The sequence below is a fragment of the Meriones unguiculatus genome, chromosome 1, assembly GCF_030254825.1.
Source record: "Meriones unguiculatus strain TT.TT164.6M chromosome 1, Bangor_MerUng_6.1, whole genome shotgun sequence".
NCBI classification, from domain to species: Eukaryota; Metazoa; Chordata; class Mammalia; order Rodentia; family Muridae; genus Meriones; species Meriones unguiculatus.
The window spans coordinates 45,663,781-45,687,886 of record NC_083349.1 but is presented as its reverse complement, the minus strand read 5'-3'; the positions used below and the strand labels follow the sequence as shown (position 1 = coordinate 45,687,886).

At 41.6% G+C, this 24,106-nt stretch overlaps 3 protein-coding genes across 3 annotated transcripts in view; 2 read left to right on the top strand and 1 right to left on the bottom strand.

Annotated features, from left to right (window-relative positions):
* The first annotated feature begins 782 nt into the window (after positions 1-782).
* On the top strand, positions 783-3,287 carry LOC110547010 (prorelaxin 1-like). The gene is made up of 2 exons (XM_021634240.1): positions 783-975; positions 2,908-3,287. Exons 1-2 carry the CDS (start codon positions 783-785, stop codon positions 3,285-3,287), a joined length of 573 nt encoding a protein of 190 aa, XP_021489915.1.
* Positions 3,288-5,985: 2,698 nt separating this feature from the next.
* On the top strand, positions 5,986-9,717 carry Insl6 (insulin like 6). The gene is made up of 2 exons (XM_021634236.2): positions 5,986-6,293; positions 9,325-9,717. The coding sequence occupies exons 1-2, from the start codon at positions 6,023-6,025 to the stop codon at positions 9,624-9,626; spliced, it is 573 nt and encodes a 190-aa protein (XP_021489911.1). The 5' UTR covers positions 5,986-6,022; the 3' UTR covers positions 9,627-9,717.
* Positions 9,718-22,651: 12,934 nt separating this feature from the next.
* Jak2 (Janus kinase 2) overlaps positions 22,652-24,106 on the bottom strand; it is a 63,413-nt gene continuing 61,958 nt past the window's right edge. Inside the window, exon 25 of the mRNA XM_021634233.2 lies at positions 22,652-23,960. Within this exon, the coding sequence (XP_021489908.1) occupies positions 23,853-23,960 (108 nt within the window). The 3' untranslated portion in view covers positions 22,652-23,852. The remainder of the gene's footprint in view (positions 23,961-24,106) is intronic.

Here is a 24,106-nt window from a genome sequence, read left to right as displayed (position 1 = left end):
TAGTCCCGAAGAGTTCGGGGTGAACAATAAGGCCACAAGGCGCATAGGAAACAATTAGCCAGAAAGAAGTCAAATGGGTGCAGATGTACGATTTCACACATAGAAAACCCCACACTGCATTATGACTAGCAGAACCCCCACGATAGGATCCAAAAACCAACGCAGAAAACCCAACAGCATTTTAAGACATCAACAATGAGCTTACTGAGAAGAAAACACAAAAGCAACCCCGTTCCCATCGGGAAAGCCAAACACAAGCAAACAAAAACAACCCCTCAATGTTTTCAAGCAGGATTCTGGTGAAAAGTCGTCGGGTGTCCCTCTCAACAGTTTACCCCAGGTGGGTGAACCGACAGGCAGCCACTGCAATCAGAACCTTGCTGGTTCGGGTTGGAAGGTGGCGTGGCAAAATGTTCACACTTGGCAAGCCTCTGCTTGCAAGAAGACAGGTGGTCTCAGCCTTACTGCTCAAGTGACTTAGGGCAGCGGCCGCGCCTCATTCCCAAATCAGGGAAAAGCCTCAAATCCAGAGTCACTTTGGCATAGAAAACGGTTTTGTGGGCCATAGCAGAGAGGATGGAGGAGTGGCACGTGGAAGGAAGGGGGTAAGGCGAACAAGAGCGGAGAAGGCGCTACGGTGCATGCGTGGGTGGGGAGGGGGTGGGGTTGGCCATCGACCCTGAGAGCGCCTCAGGGTTTATATAGGTACGTTGAGCTCTCAGAGAGCAGCAGGAGTCCAGTCCCGCCAAGGCCGAGCCTGCCAAAAGCGGACACAGATCGGGATGTCCACTAGACTTCTGCTCCAGCTCTTGGGGTTCTGGCTGCTGCTGAGCCGGCCTTGCGGGGCGCGGGTCTCGGAGAGGTGGCTGGACCAAGTCATTCACGTGTGCGGCCGCGACTATGTCCGAACAGTCATCGAGATCTGCGGGATGTCCGTGGGAAGGCTGGCTCTGAGCCCGGAGCGGCCGGCCTCAGGTGAGCGCTGCTCTGGTCCCCGCCTTCCCACGCTCCCCATTGGTTGCCGCCCATCAGTAGGCATCTCCCGCTCCTCGCCCCCACCCCGCCCCTGCCGCGGGTGCTGTGCATCCCCCGCCTCAGGTTTGGTCTTGGTAACTTGACTGGAGGTAAAGAGTTTCACTGCGAAGCCTTCAGAGCGTACTGCAGCCAGTAGCCTCAAGCCAGCGCTTGATCCGGGCTGGGGAGTGAGTTACTCATTGGTGCTATCTCTATAAGTGATATCTGAATCCAAAGCCCAGTGATTAAAGGGCGTGAGTTAGATTAAAATCTAATATTTGAGTCTGTTATCTACAGACAAAAATATATATACAGATTTCAAAGTAGGTTTTAAAATAATTTTAAATAAAGACTTTCAAGGCGCAAAATCCTGTAAGTTAACTCTGATCCAATCTACAACTGGGTTTTTGCTAACTGACTTTAAGTACATAAAAGCTGTCATCCACTTTGTTTGGCAGCCAATAAAAGCCCTACCTGGACAAAGTTTTCGAGCAGGGAGGGATCAATGAGGTGAGTTAAAGTTAGAATGCCTTACTGGAGAAAAAAAGCTAAAACTTCCGATATACCCAAAATGGTACAGAATGCTACTTGCGCTTGCTGACTGGGGCAACCTGGTGGCAGGACAATCGCTTTCCCTCTGCCAGATCCCAACTGCTAAACTTTGCAGTTGGCTGAAAGGGCAGCAGGGTTCTTAGGAAGGATCTTTGTCACAGGACACCCCTGTGGGGGGGGGGGGGGTTGGCTTTCTCTAGAGGGTAAGCCTCCATGGCAAACCAGGCATCTCCCTTCCACTCCATCTTTGGGGTTCTTTGGTTTTATTATTTCAAGAGGAATGACTTATTGGTAAGCTGACACCCTGTTCTGCTCCTCGTGAAGAACAGCAGCAAGAACTGGACCATTGCAATGTTGTTTAAACTCCGTCAGCATATCTGGTTTCTTTGCCTGTTAACATTCTTAATTTGTGCATTTGGAATAGGTAAAGTGGTGTGTGTGTGTCTGTGTGTGTGTGTGTGTGTGTGTGCCTGTGTGTGTGTCTGTGCTTGTGTGTCTGTGCTTGTGTGTCTGTGCCTGTGTGTCTGTGTCTATGTGTGTGTGTGTCTGTGTGTGTGTCTCTGTGTGTCTGTGCGTGTGTATGTCTGTGCCTGTGTGTGTGTGTCTGTGTGTGTGTGTCTGTGCCTGTCTGTGTCTGTGTGTGTGTATCTGTGTGTGTGTCTGTGCATGTGTGTGCGTTTGGAGGAGACACTCTGGGGAGGAAGGATTGCTGCTGATGTGTTTAGAGACAGACATCCTCCTCTAGTCAGAGCCGAACTGTTGGTAGCTCTGTCTTTTAAACTTTATCCTGAAGCAGTAACTTGACCCTATGGGATCTTAAAATCATGAAAACCTTTTTCAAGGATTACTTTCATGGCTCAAAAGCAATGATGATAATTCAGGTTAGAAAACATGAACGTGAGTAGGGTTGGTTTGTTTTGTTTGAGAGAGGGTCTTTCTACGTAGTCCTGGCTATTCTGGAACTCACTTTGTAGACCTGCTGGCCTTGAACTCACAGAGATCCACCTGCCTCTGCTCCCCAAGTGCTGGGGTTAAAGACGTGTGGCACCTCACCTGGCTAGAAATCATGAAAACTAGTGTTTTCAATGGCCAACATGATTTCAGAAAGATAAGAGCTCAGTGTCAAAGGGTAAGAAAAAAAAAAAAAAAAGGTGGTGGTGATGAAGAAAGCAGTCCAAGTGGAGTAAACAGAACCTTAGAAGATTGTAGGACTCTGAACTGCCCAGCAAGCAAAATCACTTAGTTATTCAATACTTGCTATTTCAGTGTTTAATTACATCCACGCAAAACGCTTTTTTCTGTACAAATGTCTGTCATTTCCCGAATGCTCCTTGACATGAGTATCTTCTCCCTACCCACTTTTTAAAAACTTGACAGAAACTGTGCCATCCTTCATCAACAGAGAGGCAGAGCCTTTCGATATGACGTTAAAATGCCTTCCAGATTTGTCAGAGGAGCCCAAGGCAGCACTGTCTCAGGGGCTCAAACTGTTGCCAGAGCTACAATATGCATCTGCACTGAGAGACTCCGCTGTTAGCTTGGAAGGATTTGAGAAGACTTCCCGTCAAACACAGGGTGAAGCAGAAGACAAGCGGCCTCCAGGACTTCAGTACTCATGCTCGGATGCTCATTCACGGAGAAGGAGGGAGTCTGACGTGCGGCTGAGCGAGCAATGTTGCAACGTTGGCTGTACCAGAAGATCCATCGCTAAAGTCTGCTGATGCAGGGTTGTCTGCAACTCGTCAGTGTTCACGAGCATTCTTGGCACCTGTCTGATGCCTCTTTCCGTTCCCCTTGGTAATTTATTATGATCTGAGAAATCATTATTTACATTTAGATTTTGTCCTCTAATGTGAAATAAATATTCTTTGCATTATCGGAGTTCTGTTAATCATATGCTTTTATGCAAAACTCATTTTGTCCCCTTTTTAACAGTCTTACCACTTTTGAATGGTATGAATTTAAAATGATGATAAATTCTTACCATTTAACCATACATAATAGCTTACCCCAATACAATGCCCTCTTAGAAAATTCTGTGTCCTCCTCTGGCTTCTGCAGGAACCACACGTGAAAGTGGTACACAGACATACATGCAGGCAGAACAGACATACACATGAGATTTAAAAGTGATAATAAAAATACATATAAATAACAATTTAATAAATTTGTTAAACTTTGCTAATAATAAATACGAATTGAATGTGTTTTTTTTTCCACAGATACTCACTAAGGTTCAATTTAGGAGGCACTAGATTATAAATATGAACGAGAGATGACTCCATTCACTAATGAGCTTCTTAAAAAGAATTTTAAACATTAAACAGTGCAATAAGAAACTATAATGATTACAGAAGTAGGGAAACGGTACAAAGAAACCCACAAATTCTCATTTATTCACTTGCTCATTAATTTAGCAAATACTAAAGAATCAGTAGCATTTAATCCATTATTTGTCGATAATATTATGAATTGTACCTGTTACACTAAATTATTGCTAAGAATCTACTGTATTTCTGACACTGTTCAAGGCAAGAGAGGTATCACAGTCAGATGAAGATTCTTACCTGCAGGGAGAACACATCCTGGTAGGGAGAAAGTGAACAGATAAAGAAGTGAAAGCTATTTCACGTTAGTTTGGAATGGGGGGGGATAGGAAAATACAGAGCAGGACAACGGTATAGTCATAGTCAGGGTTACCACTGTTCTGAGGAAACACCATGACCCAAGCAACTTGGGCGGGAAAGGGTTCATTTGACAGCATCCACATCCGGTGAGGCTTCTGCATCATTGTTCATCATCGAGGAAAATCAGGACAGGAAATCTAAGAGAGTGGGAACCTGGAGGCAGGCGCTGATGCAGAGGTCAGGGAGCGGCTTCCTGACCTCCTCCTCCTGGCCTGCTCAGCCTGCTTTCCAAGAACTCACAACCGCCAGCTCAGGGAGGACACCAGCACAAAAGCCAATCATCTAGTTAATAAATAGGCTAATGAACTGAGCTCTCAAAGGCAGACATGCAAATGGCAAAACAAACAAACAAACAAACAAACCCCAAACAACCTCGAATATTCCTACCCACCAGGAAAGTACAAATTACAACTGCTTTGAGGGTCCATTTCGGTCTAGCCAGAAAAGCTATTATCAATCAATAATAACCTGAGTTTCGTTCCCAGCACCCAGGTCAGGTAGCTCACGACCACTCTCACCTCCAGCTCCCGGTGATATGACACCCCTTTTAACCTCAGTGGGCACCCACACTTGAGTGCACATACCCACAGACATACTTAAATATAAACACTATTTTTTTTAAAAAAAGAAAATGGAGTACACATGCAGAATGAAACTTTCATATGTTCATAAAGAAAAAAATGCAATTATGACCTTTGTAGAAAATGGATACAAGTGTAAATTATGTTAAATAAAGTATGTTTGACTCAGAAAGACAAATATTTTATGACAATGCTCTAGGATAAAGTTAATAGTACAAGATACTAATAGATAAGTCTGAAGCTAATTTTATAATATTAGAACTTATTCACTCAAAATTAGTCACTTAAATAATAATTTTTTTTCAGTTAAATAAATTCATTCAGTTGTTATGCTGGTGAGAGCAACGTGTGGAATTTAAGGATGTGTCCCTGGGCAGCGAGACACCTGAGCAGGTTAAGGCACTTGCAGCCTTAAGGCAGTCTGCGAATGTGACATCAACCCCTGAGACCCACATGGTGCATGGAGGGAACCAGTTCCAACCTGCAGCACACACACACACACACACACACACACACACACACACACCAGTAAATAAATGTAATAGAACAACGAAAAAGATTTATTATAAGAAGAATGCGTTCATACAAATGAACTGAGGCAAACTTTACCCGGAACAGAATACTAAACGTTGTCTTCTCTTACGTGTGGAATCTAGATTTAAAACCACATAATACGTGTATGCTTAAACACGGGTTTGTAGGTCCTGAAACCGCACAGGGGATCCCGAGAGGGATGAGAGCTTGAGGAAGGTAGGAGGAAATCAAATAATAGGATACATGTAATAAAAAAAAAAATCAGAAAGGGGAAGTACTGAAGGAAGAAACTGAACCGGCGGGAGGCGCGGGAGAGGGCAGCGAGGGCGGCGAGCGAGCGGGACTCCAGCGTAGGCTGTGGGCGTGAGAGGGTGCGGCGATGAAGCTCGCTACCCCAGCGAGCCGGTGATTTTGAAAGCTTCCTTCTGGGATTTGACGTGCGGGAGTGCTTGCCTGCGTGTCTGCCTCTGGGCCTCCTGGACCGCGTGTGTGCCCGGTACGGATCGGGGCCAGAACTGTGCTTACAGACCCCTGCGGGCGGCCGTGGGGGCGTGGTGTGCGGGGAGGAGGAGGCGGGGCGAAGGCGGGGCGGGGGCGGGGCGGGGCGGGGCGACGGCCGTTGCAGCGCGCCCGGCCCAGCGGCGTAGCCCGGGGATGAAGCAGCGGAGCTGTTCCTGTCTGTTGTGGTTTGGACTCCTACTGGCTACCTTCTCCCAGGCGCAATACGGAAGCAAACCCAGGAAGCTGTGCGGCAGGCACCTGATGACAGAAATTGTAAAAATCTGTGGCCAGACTGACTGGAGCCAGTTCGAGATGGAAGGGCAGACTCCCACGAAGCAGCTGGCTCACCAATCCTCGCAGAAAGTCAAAACCTTCAGCCCTGAGCAGATCCCTTCTTCCGCCTGGGGAAGATTCACAGACCCAGGTAACGCTCTGGAGGGAGGGCGTGTCTGCTCGGCAGCGTGCGTTTCTTGCCCTCCGCTTGGCTCCGCCAGTGAGTTTCCGCAGGAAATAGAATTCGTTCCTCGCATACGCGTAAATACAATTTTAAAGAACACAGGCAAGGTAATCTGAAGTCTACTTTAGCTTTAGAAGAGATGATGTGATCAGAAGAGGCCTTATCAAAAAGATGGCTTTTGACGAAAGAGGTTGCTATGGTTTGAGGCGTCTCCCCCAAAGTTCACAGAGGCTCTAACGGGGATGTAGTAGAGGCTTAGCGCTCAGCGCAGCGTTGGGAAGTGAGGTAAGAGAATTAAATGCTCTTGAAATGGACTTAGGCCATTATCACAGAAACTGATTGTCCTGAGTAAAACTGTTGAGGAACAACTTCATTCTCCTCTCAGCGTTTTGTTCCCACGCTCCTGTCCCGCACCTCCACCCTTAGACAGCGCTACGGCAAGGGCTTTGGCACCAACAAATCGTGAATCAAATACATTGTTGTTAATTTGAAATTAGCTACCGTCAGACATTGTGAGAAAATGGACACAGTGATGAGGGTCTGGCCACATACCTGGCTGCGGTGGGGGTATTTATTTAGAGCAAAGAGGGAGGGGGCGCTTCTATCTGAATTATACTGGGAAAGCGAGGAGGTCAGGATGGTTGGAACAGGAAGTAAAAGCAGCAGCTAAGGTCGGTAAGGGTCACTCAGGATGGCTGTTAGAGGTAAGAAAGCAAGACCAGAAGAGCAATTCGTGTGAAGCGAAAACTTAAAAAGGGACACAGGGAAGGACAAGAGAGATGACATGAATTCTGGCGTGCAATCAGGTAGAAAGGGAGACTATCTGGGGACAGGTGTTAAGAAAGGAGTTCAAAATGGTAAACATTCCCTGTTGATTGCAGCAATGCTGGCTGAAAGTGAATTAGCATGATGAATTGCATTGATAGATGTCGTGATCTTGACCCTACCTTTCTGGTATAAACCTTTCTCCTATGTCTGTAAATATATTGGTAGATTCACTTAACTAACTTCATAGGTTTTTTTTTTTTTTCCAAGCCAGTGTTTGTAAGTGAAATGACTTATAAGAACTTTAAAAAAAATCTCAGTGTTCTTAGCTGGTTTGGAAATAGGACTATTAATGAACTTTGGAAAAAGACATGGTGCTGTTTGTAAATTATACTTTTTTAGAGGTAGGTGGAATCCACCTCTAAAACCATCTATGTGTGTGTCTTCTAAGGTGATGACAAGTTATGCCTTTAATTTCTCTGTCATTGATGCACTCAGGTTTTGTATGTCTCTGTCTGTGTTATGGTTTTCATAGGAATCCGTTTTATTTTGATTTCAAATGTTTAAGCATGAATAATCATTTATTTAGAAAACGGACTGTATCTATACTATTTCTTCCATTCTTACTGTATTTTGTTCACTTTAATGGTTGTTTTCTTCTTAGTTTAGTTGTAATTCTGTCTTATTGGTCAAAATAGTAGCAGAAAAGAGTTGTAAGTTGAGTCCTCTAACTTCTGGGGGCAGAGCGTCCCTGGCAAAACCTCACAATGAAAGAAAGGGGGAAAGAAAGGAATGAATTCAGAAAGCCCCAAAGAAATCACGTCAGCTATAAGCAACTCTCTCTCCCTTCTCTTTTCCTTCCCCCCCTCTTTCTCTTTTGACTGTATTTATGTTCCTTTCTTCTAAGACAAACCTCATGGAATTCTTTTTAGTTTTGAATTTCACTGATTATATTGGTTTTGTTGTTGCTGTTGTCATTTACTTCTAATTTCAAAATTCAGGCAACTGACTGAGCCAGTTCATTTCCCCACACACCACGGGTCACCATGCACCAGACTAGACTTCTTTCTTTGAGCTTTGCAATGGAGTTACATAATTCAGAGCGTGGCTTGCAGAGCTGGACCTGTGGTTACGGCCTTGGAAAAGCTGTCCTCCCAGGAGTACTGACTGCAGCCACAGTGGACACCCACAGAGTCTCTGAATGATTACTTTCAGGAGTTAGTTTAGTTTCTATGATTGATCTAGGATCCAGTCATGTTGGTTGAGTTAGGAACAATATCACAGTCAGTCTGTACTTTGAGCCCATCTCCACTTCCCACTGGTCTATATTTGTTAAAGAACCAAGTGTTTTTGATTAACTCTTTGGGTATAACTACACATAAAAAGACAGCCTGACTGGAAGTAAGCAAAGGCAAACACTGTAAACAAATGAATAAGTGAGAGTGAGCATGGGCTTTAATGGCCATTTCTCTTAAGATGAGATGAAGCTCATGAGAAGATGCTCAGAGCTTCCACAGGATCCAATAATTCCACACCCATGTTTATACCCAAAAGGCCTGGAAACATGAATGCATAAACGTGCGGGTCTGAACATCCATGACAGACCACCAAAATATCCTGACCCGATGGAGGGATGAATGAAATGTAATGAAAGCCACACAAAGGGAAGTGATTTAGCCATGGAAGGAATAAATGAGGATAAACATGGAAGATGTTATGCTAGTAGAAAGACAGGCAAAAGTGCCCGCGTACAAGAGGCTACCGCTGGTATAGCAGGGACAGAATAAAGAGATTCCTGGCAAAGCAAATAGAGGCTGGGCGGGCTTAGCACAGGAAGGAGGATGGAGCGCCTGTTAGCAGCGGCTGCTGGCTGTGTTTGAGAGGTGAGAGAAACGTCCTGGAAGTAGATAGTGGGGACTGTGGCGCGACCTCGTGCATGCACTAGGAACCACGGATCTCACTGTGGTCAAATGCTGAGTCCTGCCGCGTGTGGGTGGTTATTACCAAATAGTGAAAGGTCGCTAAGCCTTCTTATAGGAAAACACTGCAACCGTTTCACTTAAACGCACATTGCTTGTGACTGTCTGTTCTTCCCAACCGTTATTTAAGGTGATTTTTAATAATTATCTAATTTTAGTATTTTATATTAAGTTCGCGTTTAATGGAAGATTTGGATAAATAGGACTTTTTGTTTGTTTGTTTGTTTGTTTGTTTTTTCATTGTCTCTCGCCAGTCCCTGCAGGTGCCTCTCGGGAAAAAGCCGTAAACATTTGGGAACTTCAGCCACTGCCCAAGTATCCGTTTGAAAAGGTCAACCTGCGTCCTAAGTCAGAGTTTTCATCCCACGATGTCATTCCCTATGGCAAGAGTGCAAAGCTTCAGAAGAAAAGCACAGACAAAATCAAGACTCTCAGCACTTTGCTCTGGGGCCGGCGCGCCCAGAGGAGGCGCAGAGGGTACTCAGAGAAGTGCTGTCTTAAAGGGTGTACCAAAGAAGAGCTGGCCGTGGCGTGCCTCCCGTACATTGATTTTTAAGACTTGATGAGAAAGTGAACATCCATGCTGCCTGAGATGTGCAGGCCACCGTAGAAACTATGCTAGCTTAATAAAATCTTACTATATCTCATTTAGTACTTACTCGTTCTTGGAGTTATGCTCAGAGGTGCTAGATTGTGAGCTCTGCTGGAGAATATTCACAAGCGATTTGCAGAGCTCTGCGGTAGTAAGCGGAATGAATCTTAGTATTTCGTGACTCCTGTCTCATTAGATTTTTAAAGAACGCGTTACTGTAAGCGCCATAATCCACGCAGGCATTGAAATTTACCTAGTTTGGTTTTGTCGATATGGTTGAAAACTTGTTAGCTGTGTTTGAATGTTGTCCTAGTGTCATTTCAGTCATCCAACTAGTTCGTCACCTCAGCAACTTGAAGCAACTAACGGTGCCCTTCGGAGAAGCCGTTGTACTGTGTTAGAAGATACATTTTCAGGGCCTAGAGTTTTATTCATGCTCCTTTCCCTGACAAAGCATCTCACCAGCCCCATGGGAGATAATTCTAATGCTACAAAGTTGAACAAAACTTGAAGGTCCCAAAGCATAATTCTCACTCACTAAATGATAGGTAAGCATCATTCAAAAGATTTCTCTAGTTTTCTCCCCAGCTATGCCCTATAATACTCTGCTTGGTGACTTATTTCTATTTGTCTTCACCCACGTTATGTTTTAGGACAAAGCTTCTTTTCCACACAAATCTATATTTCCTGTGGAATTGTAAAAGGCTTCATTTTTCTACTGCTTTCAAAATATAGCCTGAACTTGCCTTTGTAGCTAGAGAGAACTTCCGTGTTCGATACGAATTTGTGTTGTGTTGTCTTGAATAGGTCCACAGGGCTCTAGATGAAGGTGCCCCTTTAGGTAGGGAGAAAAATTTAGGTTTGTTAAAGAAATGGAACTCTAGCGTCAGACCTAGGCCTTACGGTACAGAGGGACAGAGAGGGGCCCGACTCCAGCAAAGCTTTCTGAGGGAGAGTAAGGAAAGGCCCCCCCAAACCGCAGAGGCACGCAATCTGGCACTGGCTGAAAAGAAGGGAGGTGTTTGGTCCAGCAAGCAGATGCTGGAGAAAGGCCCCTGCACTGCCTGGCCTGCTCACAGGTGCTGGGTGAAGAGTCGTTTTCTTTGAAAGATCCTATAGTCAAACCTTTACCTGGAATGTGCAGAAGTTCCTACAGTTTACAAAAAAAAAAAAAATAATAATTTTTATTTTTAAAATTAGCATTCAAAGTAATAGTCGTGGTTCTCTAGAGGAATAGAACCAACAGAATGAATATGTGTCAAGGGGGAGTTTATTCCATTAGCTTACGTACTTCAGTCAGGTTAGTCCAACAACGGCTGTCTTCGCACGGAGAGCCTGAGGCGGCGAGGCTGAATGCCGCAGCTCTCCCAAGCTGGTACCGAAGGCCTAGAGGACTCCCAGAGAGGCGCTGGTCTTCAGTCCAAACTAGTCTACACTGGAAGCGTGAAGAAGCTGGGCTCTGATATCAGCAAGGGAACATAGAGGCGGCGGCAGCAGCAGCAGCAGCAGCAGCAGCAGCAGCAGCATCGATGAACTCACCAACAAGGTAGAAGAACTTGTCAGACAGAAGGCGAATGAACACCAGCCAAAAGCTTTCCCCTGAGACTTCTTTATATCTGGGTTGCCACCAGAAGGCATAACTCACTTAATTTAAGAAAATCCCTCACAGCTCTGCCCAAATGTTTGCCTCTTAGTTGGATGCAGACCAGTAATATTGACAATCAAGACCAAGCATCAAAGAAACGGATTTCTTGATATTGCACCTTCTTGCCCCCCCCTTTTTTTTTTGGTGTTGCTTCTCCTCCCACTCTGCTCTCCCATCCCATTGCTCCCCGCCCTACCCACACCCTTCTCTCCAGTACCATCCTACATTCTGCGTTCATGTCTCTTATGACCCATTACTCTTTCCCTTCCATAGGCTTTTTCCCTTCTCGCGGTCCCCTCCCTGCCCCAGTTATACTCACGTAGGTTAAAAGTGAGTGAAATTCAGGCTCATAAGAGGAAACATGGCGTTTGTATTTCTGAGTCTGGGTTACTTTGTCTAATATAACAATTTGCAGTTTTTATATGTTTTCCTGGAAATGTTATAATTTTATTTTTCTTCACAGTTGACTAAAACCCATTGTGTCTATGTTCCACATTTGCTTATCCATTCACCTGTGCATGACTCCCTCGGCTAGTTCCGCTTTCCGGCCGCTCTGAACACTGCAGACATAAGCATGGATACGTAAGTACTTCTGGTAGGCTGACTCACAGTTCCTCAGGTATATACCTTGGATGATATTGCTAGGTCATATGGTAGTTCTTTTTTTTTTTTTTTCCAGACAGGGTCTCACTATGGAGTCCTGACAGGCCTGGAACTCACTGCGTAGACCAGACTGGCCTCGAACTCCCAGAGATCCACCTGCCTCTGCCTCTTCAGTGCTGGGATTAAAGGCGTGCATCACCACACCCGTTGGTTGTTTTTTAAGTGTTTTGAGAAACCTTCACGTTGCTGTCCACAGTGCTGCCTCCGTTTACCGTACCACTTCGAGTGAGTGAGGAGTCCTCCTTCCCCACATCCTTGCTGGTGTTCGTTGTCGCTGCTTTTGTGATGTTAGCCATTCTGATAGGCATGAGACAGTATAGCACGAGACAGGGTAGCTTTACTGAGCATTTCCCCAGTGGCTACAGATGCTGAACACCTTTAATAACTATTGATTAGCCGGGCACGGTGGCACATGCCTGTGGTCCCAGAACTCAGGGAGGCAGAGGCAAGCGGATCTCTGTGAGTTTGGGACCAGCCTGGTCTACAATGCAAGCTCAGGACCACTAAGGCTACACACAGAGAAACCCTGTCTCAGGGAAAAAACCAAACTGTTCTCCACTTTGTTTCTTCTCTTGAGACCTGCCTGTTCAGTTCATTAGCCTATCTATTGACTCAAATATTTGTGGGTTTGTGTTTCTGTCAGTGCAGTTTATATATCTTAGATGTCATTTCCCTGTCTGAAATACAGCTAGCAAAGATTTTCTCTGATTATGTACATTGTTTTCACTATGCTGCTAGTTTCCTTTGCTATGTGGAATTTTTAAATTCCCCATTTACAGATTCTTGGGTTATTCACTGTGCTTCAACTACCCTTTTGCCTATGCCTGTCTCTTGATGTGTTTTCTCTCGCAGTTGCTAAGGTTTTAGATTATATTCTTTATCAATTTTGAATTGATATTTGGGCTGAGTGAGACATATGGATCTAATTTCATTCTTCTGCATACAAATATCAATTGTCCCAGCACCATTTCTTTAAAAAAACTGTTTTTTCCCCCCCAGTGTTTGTTTTTGCTCCTGTTAAAAACAGTGCTTGTAGCTGTGTGGGCTTACTGCTGGGTCCTTTGCTCTGTTCCCTGGTATACATGTCTGGTTTTGTGCCACTGCCTGAAGCATAATGTGAGATTAGGCACCACTGCCCAACAGTGTTCCCTTAGCTTTGTGTTTCCATATGAACGTCAGTTTTCTCCTTAGTTCTGGGGGAACGTGTTGGAGATTTTTGATGGTAAGTGCATTGAACCAATGATTACTTTTGACACTGTAGCCACCTTCACAATATTAATTCTGTCAATCCAGCAGCACACAAGATACTTGCATCGTCTTGTGTCTTCTTCGATTCCCGTTTCTGTGTCCTAAATATTTTATTGCAGAAATCGTCAGCCCCCTTCGTTAGACTTGTTCATGGATATCTCTATATTTCTGTGAATCTATTATAGATATTTTCATTTCTTTCTCAGCCAGCTTGTTGTTGGTTTATAGAAAAGCTACTGAACTGTATATTACGGTTTTGAATCATGTAACTGCCTGAAAGTATTTACCAGGTTCTAGACTCTCCTTGTGGAGATCATATGTTCTGTTAAGCATAGCATAATGCCCTAAGCAAATAAAGACCACTTAATTTTTACCTTTCCTATTTTGTATCTTTTTTGTTGTTTTTCCTTTCTCCTGTCTTATTGCTCTAGCTAAGACTTCAAACACTAATGAATAAGAATGGAGAGAAGGGGCAGATTTGTCTCACTCCAGATTTTAGAAGACATGCCCTTGGTTTTTTCCTAATTTTATATCAGATATACATTTGTATAGACCTTTGCTTGTGCTGAGATATATTCACTCAATTTCTAGTTTCTTTGGGACATTTATTAAGAAGGCATGTAGAACTTTGCCAAGTTCTTTCCTGCAGCTATTGATATGTTCAAGTGGTTTCTGCCCTTATGTTTACTTATATAGTAGATTACATTTACTGATTTACATATGTTAAACCCTGCATCACTCAGATGAAATAACCCCGGACATGATTTATGATCTTCTTAAGGTAGTCTTGAAGTCAATTTGCAAGTATTTTTTTGTTGAGAATCTGTATGTGTGCTCATCAGGGAGACTGACCTATAGTTCTCATTTTATCTCATTGTGGCACCTTTTCTTATTTCCCAGGACAATGCTTGCTTTGAAGAATGAACCTGGTAGTGTTCTTTACTCTCTATTTTGTGGAAGTTTGCTTAGAAAACAGTTGTGTTACTTCTCTTTCAAAAGGTTTGTTAAAATTCGCCAGTGAATCTGTTCAGTTAGGGGCTTTCCTTTGTGGTGACAATACTGCTCTGTTCCCAAAACAAGCAATATAAATTCTGGTAGGTCATGCCGTTTAGGAATTTATCTATTTTTCAAGTTTTCCAGTTTGATAGAAAGTTAAGTTTTCCTTAACGGTCTTTCCTATTTCCTTGTCGTCTGTTATAGTAACTTTCTTTTCATCTCTAACTTCATTAACTTGGTTCATTTGTCTTTTGGTTAGCTTGGCCAGGTGGGTTGTCATTCTTATCTCTTGAAGACATAACTTTGTCTAGGTTTTGTTCTGTACAGTAATTTCTGCTCTAATTTTTATCTCACCATATACTGCATTTAAACTTTACTTCTTCTTGTTCTAAAACTTTGAGGTGCATCATTAGATTAAGTTTTTTCTGATTTCTTTAAACCAATTGCTTACAAGCTTCCTTTTACAATGTTTTGGCTGTATGTGAGAGGTTCTGGTGGGTTGTTATCATTTGTATCCTCCACTGATCATTCACATATATTATTCAGTCTTCAAATATTTGTGTAGTTATGTGTTTTCTCTTGCTATTAATATCTATTTATTCCCACAATTATATGTTAAGATACAAGGAATTGTTTTAATTGCTTTGAATTAGTTAAAACTGGCTTTGTGGCCAGTCATGGTTGCTAATAGAGAAGGTTCCATTACCACTAAGGACATATAGTACCAACTGCTATATAAAATAGTCTATAAGTCGCTGTTAAATCACTGGTGTACTTTAACTCTTTGCCATATTTCAGTTTAGAAGACCCAACCAAATGTGAGAATGGCATATCAGAATATCCTTTGTGTCTGAACATACCTGATTTTTCATGACTTTTAGTGTTTGTTTATGGAACTAGGAGCCTCAAGGTTTAGAAATGTTTATAAATTCTTATATCTTCTTGGTGACTTATTCCCATATATATATATATATATATATATATATTCTCCCTTCTAACTAGTTTTAGTTCAAAATCTACTTTATCAGATATGAGAATTATTATTTACCTTGCTTATGGCTTGTTTTCTTTGTAAGCTATTTTCCATACTCTAGGTTTTGCTTGTCTTTGACAGTAAGATACATCTGAGACAACAGAGTTGGATCATGTCTTATGTGGTATATCTGTAATTTTAGTTGTTAAGCTGAAGCCATTTGCATTTCATGTTATTTTTAGAAGGGTTTGCCATTTCCTGTGATTTTGCTGGCTGTTGTTCTGGTTGGTTGGATTACTGATAATTCTTCCCTTCCTATCCTATTGGTATTGAAATTTTACTGTTTTCTGTGTTGGAAATGGTGAGTCCTTTCCAGCTTTCTTCTGATCACCTATTCCTCTCATGAAATGTATTTTTTTTCCTGTGTTTTCATAGATGAAACTGTTTTTCCTTTTGTACATTTATTTCTGCAGTGCTGCTATAATTATCATGAATTCTTAATCTATGTCTTGAAATGTTTGTATTTCTATATCAAGTTAAAGAGATAAATTTGATAGGTATAAAAATCTTGGTGGCAAATACTCTCGTGGATCAAAATATGTCATTCCATTCTTTTACGACTTTTATGGATGCTAATGAGATCTGGTATGTTATTCTGATGTTGCTGCTCTGTTGTGCTTTTCATTTCTTGATTTTACTACTTTCTCCACATCTTGACTATATTTTGGAGGAGGTTCATCTCTGTTCATGCCTACTTGTTGTTCAAATGCCTCTTAGGCCATGCATGGTGGTACATGCCTTCAATGCCAGCACTGTGAAAATAGAGGCAGCAGACTGCAGTGTATTCAAAGGCAGCCTGGTTTACATAGTGAGTTCCAGGCCAGCCAGGACTACACAGTGAGATCCTGCCTCAAGAACAAAAACAACAAAATGATTTTCATATTTGGATGTCCACTTCTTTCTCTATTTTTAGGAAATTTGTTGCTGTATTTTTACTGAATGAACTGCCTGTGCTTTAAAACTGTATCTCAGCTCCTTGGACTGTTAGATTTGGTTTCTTAAATGTATCCCACAATTTCATAAAGTTTTGGTCATGTGCATCAGTTTCCTTTCATACGCCGTGTTGGAAGGCACTCGCTTTTAGCCATGTTTGTCTTTACAGATTGTCCTGCTTGGTCTCATCTGTTGACGATGCTTTTCACTGCATCCTCCTCCTCCTCCTCCACCTCCTCCTCCTCCTCCTCCTCTCTCTCTCTCTCCAATTTGCAGAGACTCTGGTTCTATTTCACAGTCTCCAATTTTCATTTTCAATTTCTGCTTCAAAGTATTGTCCATATCCTTCCTTTTGGTTAGATCCTGAATTGATTTCCTTACTTTGTTCACTTGCTTATTTGAGTCTTTACATGGTCATTGATTTTTTTTTTTTTTTGGAAAAGTAGGATTCTGAAATCTTTTTCTGGCATCTAAGCTGTTCTGTTAGCTTGGTTTCCATTGTTTAGGCACTGTGAACTTAAAAGTGTAATGATTTGTTGAGTCCTTTTTGTGTATGCATGTGCTTTTTGTTGTTGCTATGCTTTTCACATTTGTTAGAATGGATGTTTCTTCTAGCTTTTATCCCCTCTGTTTCCGTTGTTATAGTTTATTTGATCCCTCCTGTACTTCGTCTTCAGTTGCAACTATGCTTCTCACTGCTCTTTAGCAACACTAGCCACTGCAGTAATCGACACAATGGTTAACAGCAGTCCTGTTGTTTTCAGTAGAAGAGGGAGAGAAAGGATTAAAGTATAAATTAGATTTAGAAAAGGTGGTAGAAAAACCATTTCATAAATAGAAAAAGGAAACAATGAAAGTATTCTCCAGTTATTTATAAATTAAAATATAAAACCTGGGCTGAGGAGATGGCACATCCCTTGCTCTACAGGCAAGAGCCCCAGGGGTGAGGTCCCCAGAACCCACCCAAACGCTGCATGGACATGGCAGCCTACCTGTGAATTCTGTCCTCAGGCGGCAGACACCGGATCATCAGAGCAAGCTGGCTAGCCAGATTGGCTGTGCCAGCAAGCTCTAGAATCGACTAATGGCCCCTGTCTCAAATGCTACAGTGGGAGGACAACTGAGAAATATTCCTGCACCAGGGACCTCAGCCTCTACATACATGGCCACACATGTGAAGACATATATGCATGAAAAAAGGAGGGGACTAAATGTAAGTATAAAACTGCAAATAAAAAATAAAGTGGTAACATGAAATATATTTCTCACTGTGAAGATGTGGTCTCTCCCTTCTCTTGGATGGTTTTCACTAGGCCTGTGGGATTCAGTGAATCAGGCAAGTCAAGTCATTGCCGTGACTTAGGTTCTGTCAGAATGTCACAGGCTCAGACTGTGCACCAAGTTACAGCCCAGGCCTGTGTTGCTTTAAGGCCTGAACTTTCCATGTGTACAGCAGCATTCTCTGCAACTGAGGCACTGAGCGGTATTGAAGGCTGGCCCACCTGAATACTTGCACCTTGAGGATACTGAACTAGGCTCTCACACGCTCTTCCTGCAATCCTGAATAGCCAATTCAGCCAATGAGAGGTGTAGGAGGAGGTTGTTTCCGGGAGCTATCCCCAAGTTGGAGTTTCAGGGTCTCAGCGCCCACCGTGCTGCAGGCTGCACCCACTTCCTGTTCTTTTCTCCAGCTCAGGTTCTTTCTAGCTCTTTTGGCATATGTGGGCACTCTGCTGTTGGCACTAACTGATGCTGCAGCCATATGCCATCTGGGGGCCCCCAGCAGCCTAGCTCCTCCTGTGGGTCTGCAATTTTGCCACAGTGGGCTGTGCGTCTTAAGGCTCATCTTTACCGGGTCCTCACCTTAGGATGCAAAGGCAGGCTCTGCATTTTTATACATCAAACCCACAAAGAAGTCCCTTCTCTGTGTCAAAGCAGCCACCCAAGAATTAGTGCGTGCTCAGGAAACTGGCTGTTACTTTTTACTTTGTATGTCCTGGGGACAGAGGACTAAAAGTGTGGGGTTCATTCAAGAGGAAAGCAGAGGGCACGCCCATTGGGAACTGTGGAGTCACCTAAGCTAATTCCAAACTATCTCAATCAGAAAAGGAAGAGTTAGAGGGTTGGTGAGTTGGCTCCATGGTCAAGGGTACTTGCTGTGAAGCCTGGCCACCTGTGACCCACCTGGTGGAAGGAGAGAACGGATTCCTACAAACTGTCCTCTGACCTCCACAAGCACACTGTGGCATGTACAGGACAGGTGTGGTGGCACATGTCTTTAATCCCAGAACCTGGTAGGCAAAGGCAGGGAGATATCTCGAGTTTCAGGCGAGCTTGATCTACACAGAGAGCTCGAGGCCAGCCAGGACTACAGTGAACTCTTACAAACCAGGAAGGAAAGAAAAACCTTCCTAATGCATTATAAGAATCCTCTATGACTCTAAAATCAAAACCAGATAAAATGTAGACAGGCAGAAAAGAAGGCTAGGCAAGTAGGGAAAAGAAATATGCAGAAGAAAACTAACACTAAAAGCCTCTTGAAAAAGCTATATAAAAATCTACTGTAGGAACTTCTTAAATATATACATAGAAAGTTTTAATGGAGCTATACTACATGAACAATACCACAAACCAGGCACCACATGCCAGCAAATAAGTTACTGGCAAATGGGATCCCGTGAATACTACCCCCCCCAGCATTATAGACTATTGCCAATATTCTTGGTAACCCTCTAGAACTTGACAGTAAGACCCTATCGCTGGAAGACCCCACACACTGGACTCACAGAACACTGAGAAATCAATGGCTACTCAATTGGAAGCTTTATCTTCACTGATTTTCGTAGGTCTGTAAGGTGATATCCATGCTACCAGAAGAAAAGAAAAATCATCAGTCACCCTACTGTGAGTCCTACAAACTACAAAAACTCAACTGTCCTCACAAGATAAAACCTACTGGTGCAAAAGTGGCACCATGTTATGGGAGCAACCAACCAGTTTCTAGCTGGTTCTAAGGGCCACTCCATGAGCTAGAACCCATGAATGGTACTGTTAATGGGGCCGAGAAGATGCAGCTAGACAGGTCTTAGGCCCGAGAAGAGAACCTACTACTGTTACTCTGTGAAGGGACACAGCTTTGAAGGGGCTTCTGATAGGTTACTACTGTGTCCATAGAGCAGTCCTCACAAGAGAAGTTTCTCCTTACTATCCATGACAGTTAACATAGAAACCCTCAACCGGTTAATACACATGGAGTAAGAGAATGTTGAGTGTTTAACCATAAATGGAATGAAAGCATCACATTCCCACCCTCCAGGCTCAGGAAGAAGGGTGGAAAGAGTATAAGAACCAGAGCTGGAGGATAATTCAAGAAGTGTTCTCCCAACACAACAGGGCAGTTGCACACACAAACTCACAGACTTGCAAAGCTCAAGCCAGATGAAATCCAAGCATGGAGGTGGTCATGGTATTTCCAGTACTACCTGAGGAGCTATCGGCATTTCAGAGCTGCGAAGGGAGGAAGCACATTCTTTAGTACTGTGGCCTCCGTAGATCAACCACATTCCAGGGCAGGCCTCATTCCCAAGTGTAGCTGGGCAACACAAACTGGGCTTGATGGAGGCGGGAGGAGGTGAGAATAGTAAAGGGAGAGAAGGATGAATATGATCAAAATACATATATAATTCTCAAATAATAAAATAGTTTTAATCACAATATATGTCTGGATACATGGCTCAGTGGTTAAGACCATTTGCTGCTCATGGAGAGAATCCAGGTTCGGTCCCCAGTTCTCACATGTCGGCACACAGCTGTCTATAACTCCAGTTCTAGGGGATATGACACCCTCTTCTAGTCCCTGCATCATCAGGGACATCTGGTGCACACAGATACATGCAGGCAAATATTCACACACAGGAAAATAAAAACCCTCTAAAAAACAACAAAGGTAGAGAAAAAGTCTCTGACAAAATTCAACATCTTTTCATGATAAAAGCCCGAAAAAACATAAATAGTTTGATCATGCCCTAATATGAAATGCAATATATACCTAGTTTATACTGAATAGGGAAAAACTAAGTTTCTCTAAAATCAGAAATAAGAAAAGGGCATCAATTCTCACTCTTATTTAAGAATATGGCATACAGTACTCAAATGCTTAGCCAGAATAAAGCAAGAGATGGAAACAAAATGGTATAAAAGGAATAAAAACACATGTATACAGAGTATATGATCTAATACTCTAAAGATCCTAAATATTTCATCAAGAAAACTTTATCTCTAATAAATGACTCAGAAAAGCAGCAAGACATACGTAGATTAACACACAAAAAAATCAGCCTTTCATACACCAGTAATAAACTTGCTTAAAAAGTAACTCAGCAACCAATTTCCTTGTAATTAATCCCCAAAACTAAACTATTCAAAGATGTCAAAGCCCTGTATACTTAAAACTATAAACACTGATGTAATTAAGAAAATAGTAGAGCCTCCCATGTTTATAGACCTTAAGAATTATTGTGAAAATAGCCAAATTATCAAATGTGATCTACAGACTCAATGCAATCCTCACCATATATTGGAGATGTTACAATACCTAATTCCAAATTATACCAGAGACAGTAACAGCATTCTGATCTTTAAGAAAGGACCAAAATCATACTCTGGGCAAAAGGATTCTTCAACAAGTGGTAATGATAAAACCAGACACCCAGGAGTAAAACTATAAAAATGAATACCTTTTCCTAAATTGCACAAGTCAATTCAAAAGAAATCAGAGACAGTCTACAGAGTAGGAGAAAATCTTTGTCAGCAATTTGATGGGATAAATATCTAAATAACTAAAACAAACAACAACGACAAAAAAACAAACAAACCCAGAAGACAAATTATCCAGTCAATAATTATCCAGGCAAATGAATCCAACAGACAGTTCTCAAAACACAAGGTATAAATGACCACTGAAAAAGATTCAACACCTTAAATCAGAAGGGTCATGCAATTCCAAACTACAGTACTTCATCACTGAGATAAAACACTGCCCAAAAAGAAAGTTAAATAAAAATACTATTCACTTAAGATTTTGGTGAAAAACATTTTCATCTATATGTACAACTGAGATTTGGCTGGGTGACTACACAAAGGAAAATAATTTATAATACCATTACAGCAATCTTCCGGTATTGTGGGAACATGTTAATAGTCCAGTAAAGTAAATATGCCAACATACGGGGCACGTGGGCTAACCCAGGGAACATAGCTCAACAGATATAGAAATGCAGGTATTTCCTCATCTCTATTATATAATAAAATTGTGCAGGTAAAACTTAAAGACTTATCAGAAGTTACAACTGTAAAAATTTTTCACTTAACTTTAGGCCAGAAAACCTGGGATCTAAGAGAATACTTTTCCAGAATAAATTTTGTGGTGTTACTGGCAGTATATATAAATAGAATGAAAAAATATTTTCTAAAGCAGTGGCTCTCAACCTGTGCGTCATGATCCCTTTGGCGGGGGTTGTCAACCAACCATTTCACAGGGGTCTCCCAAGACCACTGGAAAACACAAATATTTACATTATTATTCAGAGCAGTAGAGAAATCACAGTTATAAAGCATCAATGAAAATAACTTTATGGTTGGGGGTCACCATGACATGAGGAACTGTATTAAAGGGTCACAGCATTAGGAAGGTTGAGGACCACTATTCTAAAGCCAAGTATCCAAAATAGTGTAAGATTATCTAATGACTACAGAACACCATCAAATATTTACATAACTATAAAATTCTGAGGAAACCTTTTCTTAATTTCTAAGACATACTTACTTATAGAAACATTTTACCTTAACTGATGTTTTTCATATAGAACCACGTAGCATATTTTTATATGAATTGTTAAAATCAAAATTTAAAAAATTAATGAACGCTCAAAGAAAATGAAGCTGTCACAACTTCCAATTTTACAGTAAGATTGTCATCTCCCTCTACAATCTTAAGAAAATGTATGTGCAATTCTTTAAAAGTAAAAATTCAAATATTTTAAAAGCTCAACTAAATGTAGTTTATATTACTGTTTTTAAAATAAGTAAAGTTACAATGCTTTATGAAAACTCTGTTAAATTTTAGTATAAAAAAATCTCAGATCAAATGTATTATATGGTACACTACTTTCATCTGAGATGCTATAGAAGTGATATCTACTATACCGTTTATACAACTATCCTAGAGAAGACCTTAGAAGTTACAGAAAAATATATCTAACTTCCATTAAAACCTATTAGAATTTTTTAAAACAAAATCCACTCGTCTCACCACCATAGACAATTTCTATATCTGGTGTCTGCTAAAATTCTCAAAGTGAGAAGCACTTTTTGCCTATCCTTCTTCAGCAAAACTACTCTTCTTAAGTACAAGTTAAAAAAACAGAATACACCACTGAAAATAGAGAATTTCCTTAAACAAATTACCAAATATTTAAAATCTTGTATAAATAACACACAAAAATTCTTGTTTTATTCTTGACATGACATGGTCTAAGGTGGAGCAGCACTAATGCAGATAACAATTACTCCTACTTTGAAAACAGACATGATTTCTCTTCTCTTCTAGAGATGTACAACACACATCTTCTGCATTCTTGAGCAGAATGAACACGCTCCAGAACCTCTCCCTTCCCACCAATGTGGGAGATTCTGACAAAGGGTCATTTCTCTTACAACTGCAACAGCTTGGAAACCCCTCGCACAGTCTTAGTCCAGGCTCTAACCCATTCTGCATCTTAAAGAGCTTGTACATTTTACAAATTATTTATGGCTTATGCTTCAACTTAATGTATAATGACAAGTCTCACAGATTAAAACGTCTTACTGGCAGCTAACAGTTCAAGGGAGGAAAGTTTCTGGCATTCTTAATCTCAAAAATATAAAAGAATATTATTCATTATAGTCATAGAAAAAGTTGGAGACAGTCCTATTTAAAAACATATTTACCATAAACAGACACAAGGAAAACAAATAAGAAAATAGATTGTGCTGTGTCTTTGTAATATTGTCCCAGAAGAGTTCCTATACAAATAAAACTAGACATTTGTTCCTTTTGCTTTGAGAAATATTTACAGTGACATAGAACTTACAGGCCCTTCCAGAGAAGCATAGATGATCAAGAAAGAAAAGCTATTTAATTTTCTGACCATTTTAATTTGTATAATGAAGTTATTATAGATCAAATATGGGAAAATTAAAAAACATTAATAAACATCAGCCCTCATGTAAATCACACAAGATGCCAAAGTATTATACACTCCACGTGATAAAAACTGTACATGTATATTCTGTGTATCTTTTACACTGCAAAATTTACATTATAATTTTTTCATTTCTCAAAAAGCTGAGTTGAAAAATGTCTATTCTCTTCTTTTGCCAGAGGAAATGTAATGATTGCTAGTGAGCTTCATCCAGTTCTTCATGAACATTTGTAAGACTTCAGCAATGTCTGCTAAGAGTGGTACATGAAAAAAATTCACAAAATTCCCAAAGTTTTGAGCAAACAGCCTCACATTCTCTTCTGGCTAGCATCATGATACGGATATGTGGGTAGGAGTCCACAGAAATGTGGCTACAGAGCTTTGTTCTGGTTCTGGAGGTCTACTTGGTCTCCAAGTAAAGGTCATCTCTTTCATGTAGCCATACTCTCCCGAATTTGATCCACCCGAAGTGAAAGGTCCCTGAAAGAGGGACGCTGATCTACATTGTTGTTCCAGCACTCGGTCATGATCACATAAATCTGTAAAGTAAAAAAGATAAATCCAAATTAGAATGAACCAAAGTATCAAGTTAGTTAGAGGTTGACAGGAATTTGGAAATCTCAGTTAAGTTGCCTATGCCAGTAATAATGCTATGGTTATGCCTTGAAACACGGCCATATGTTTT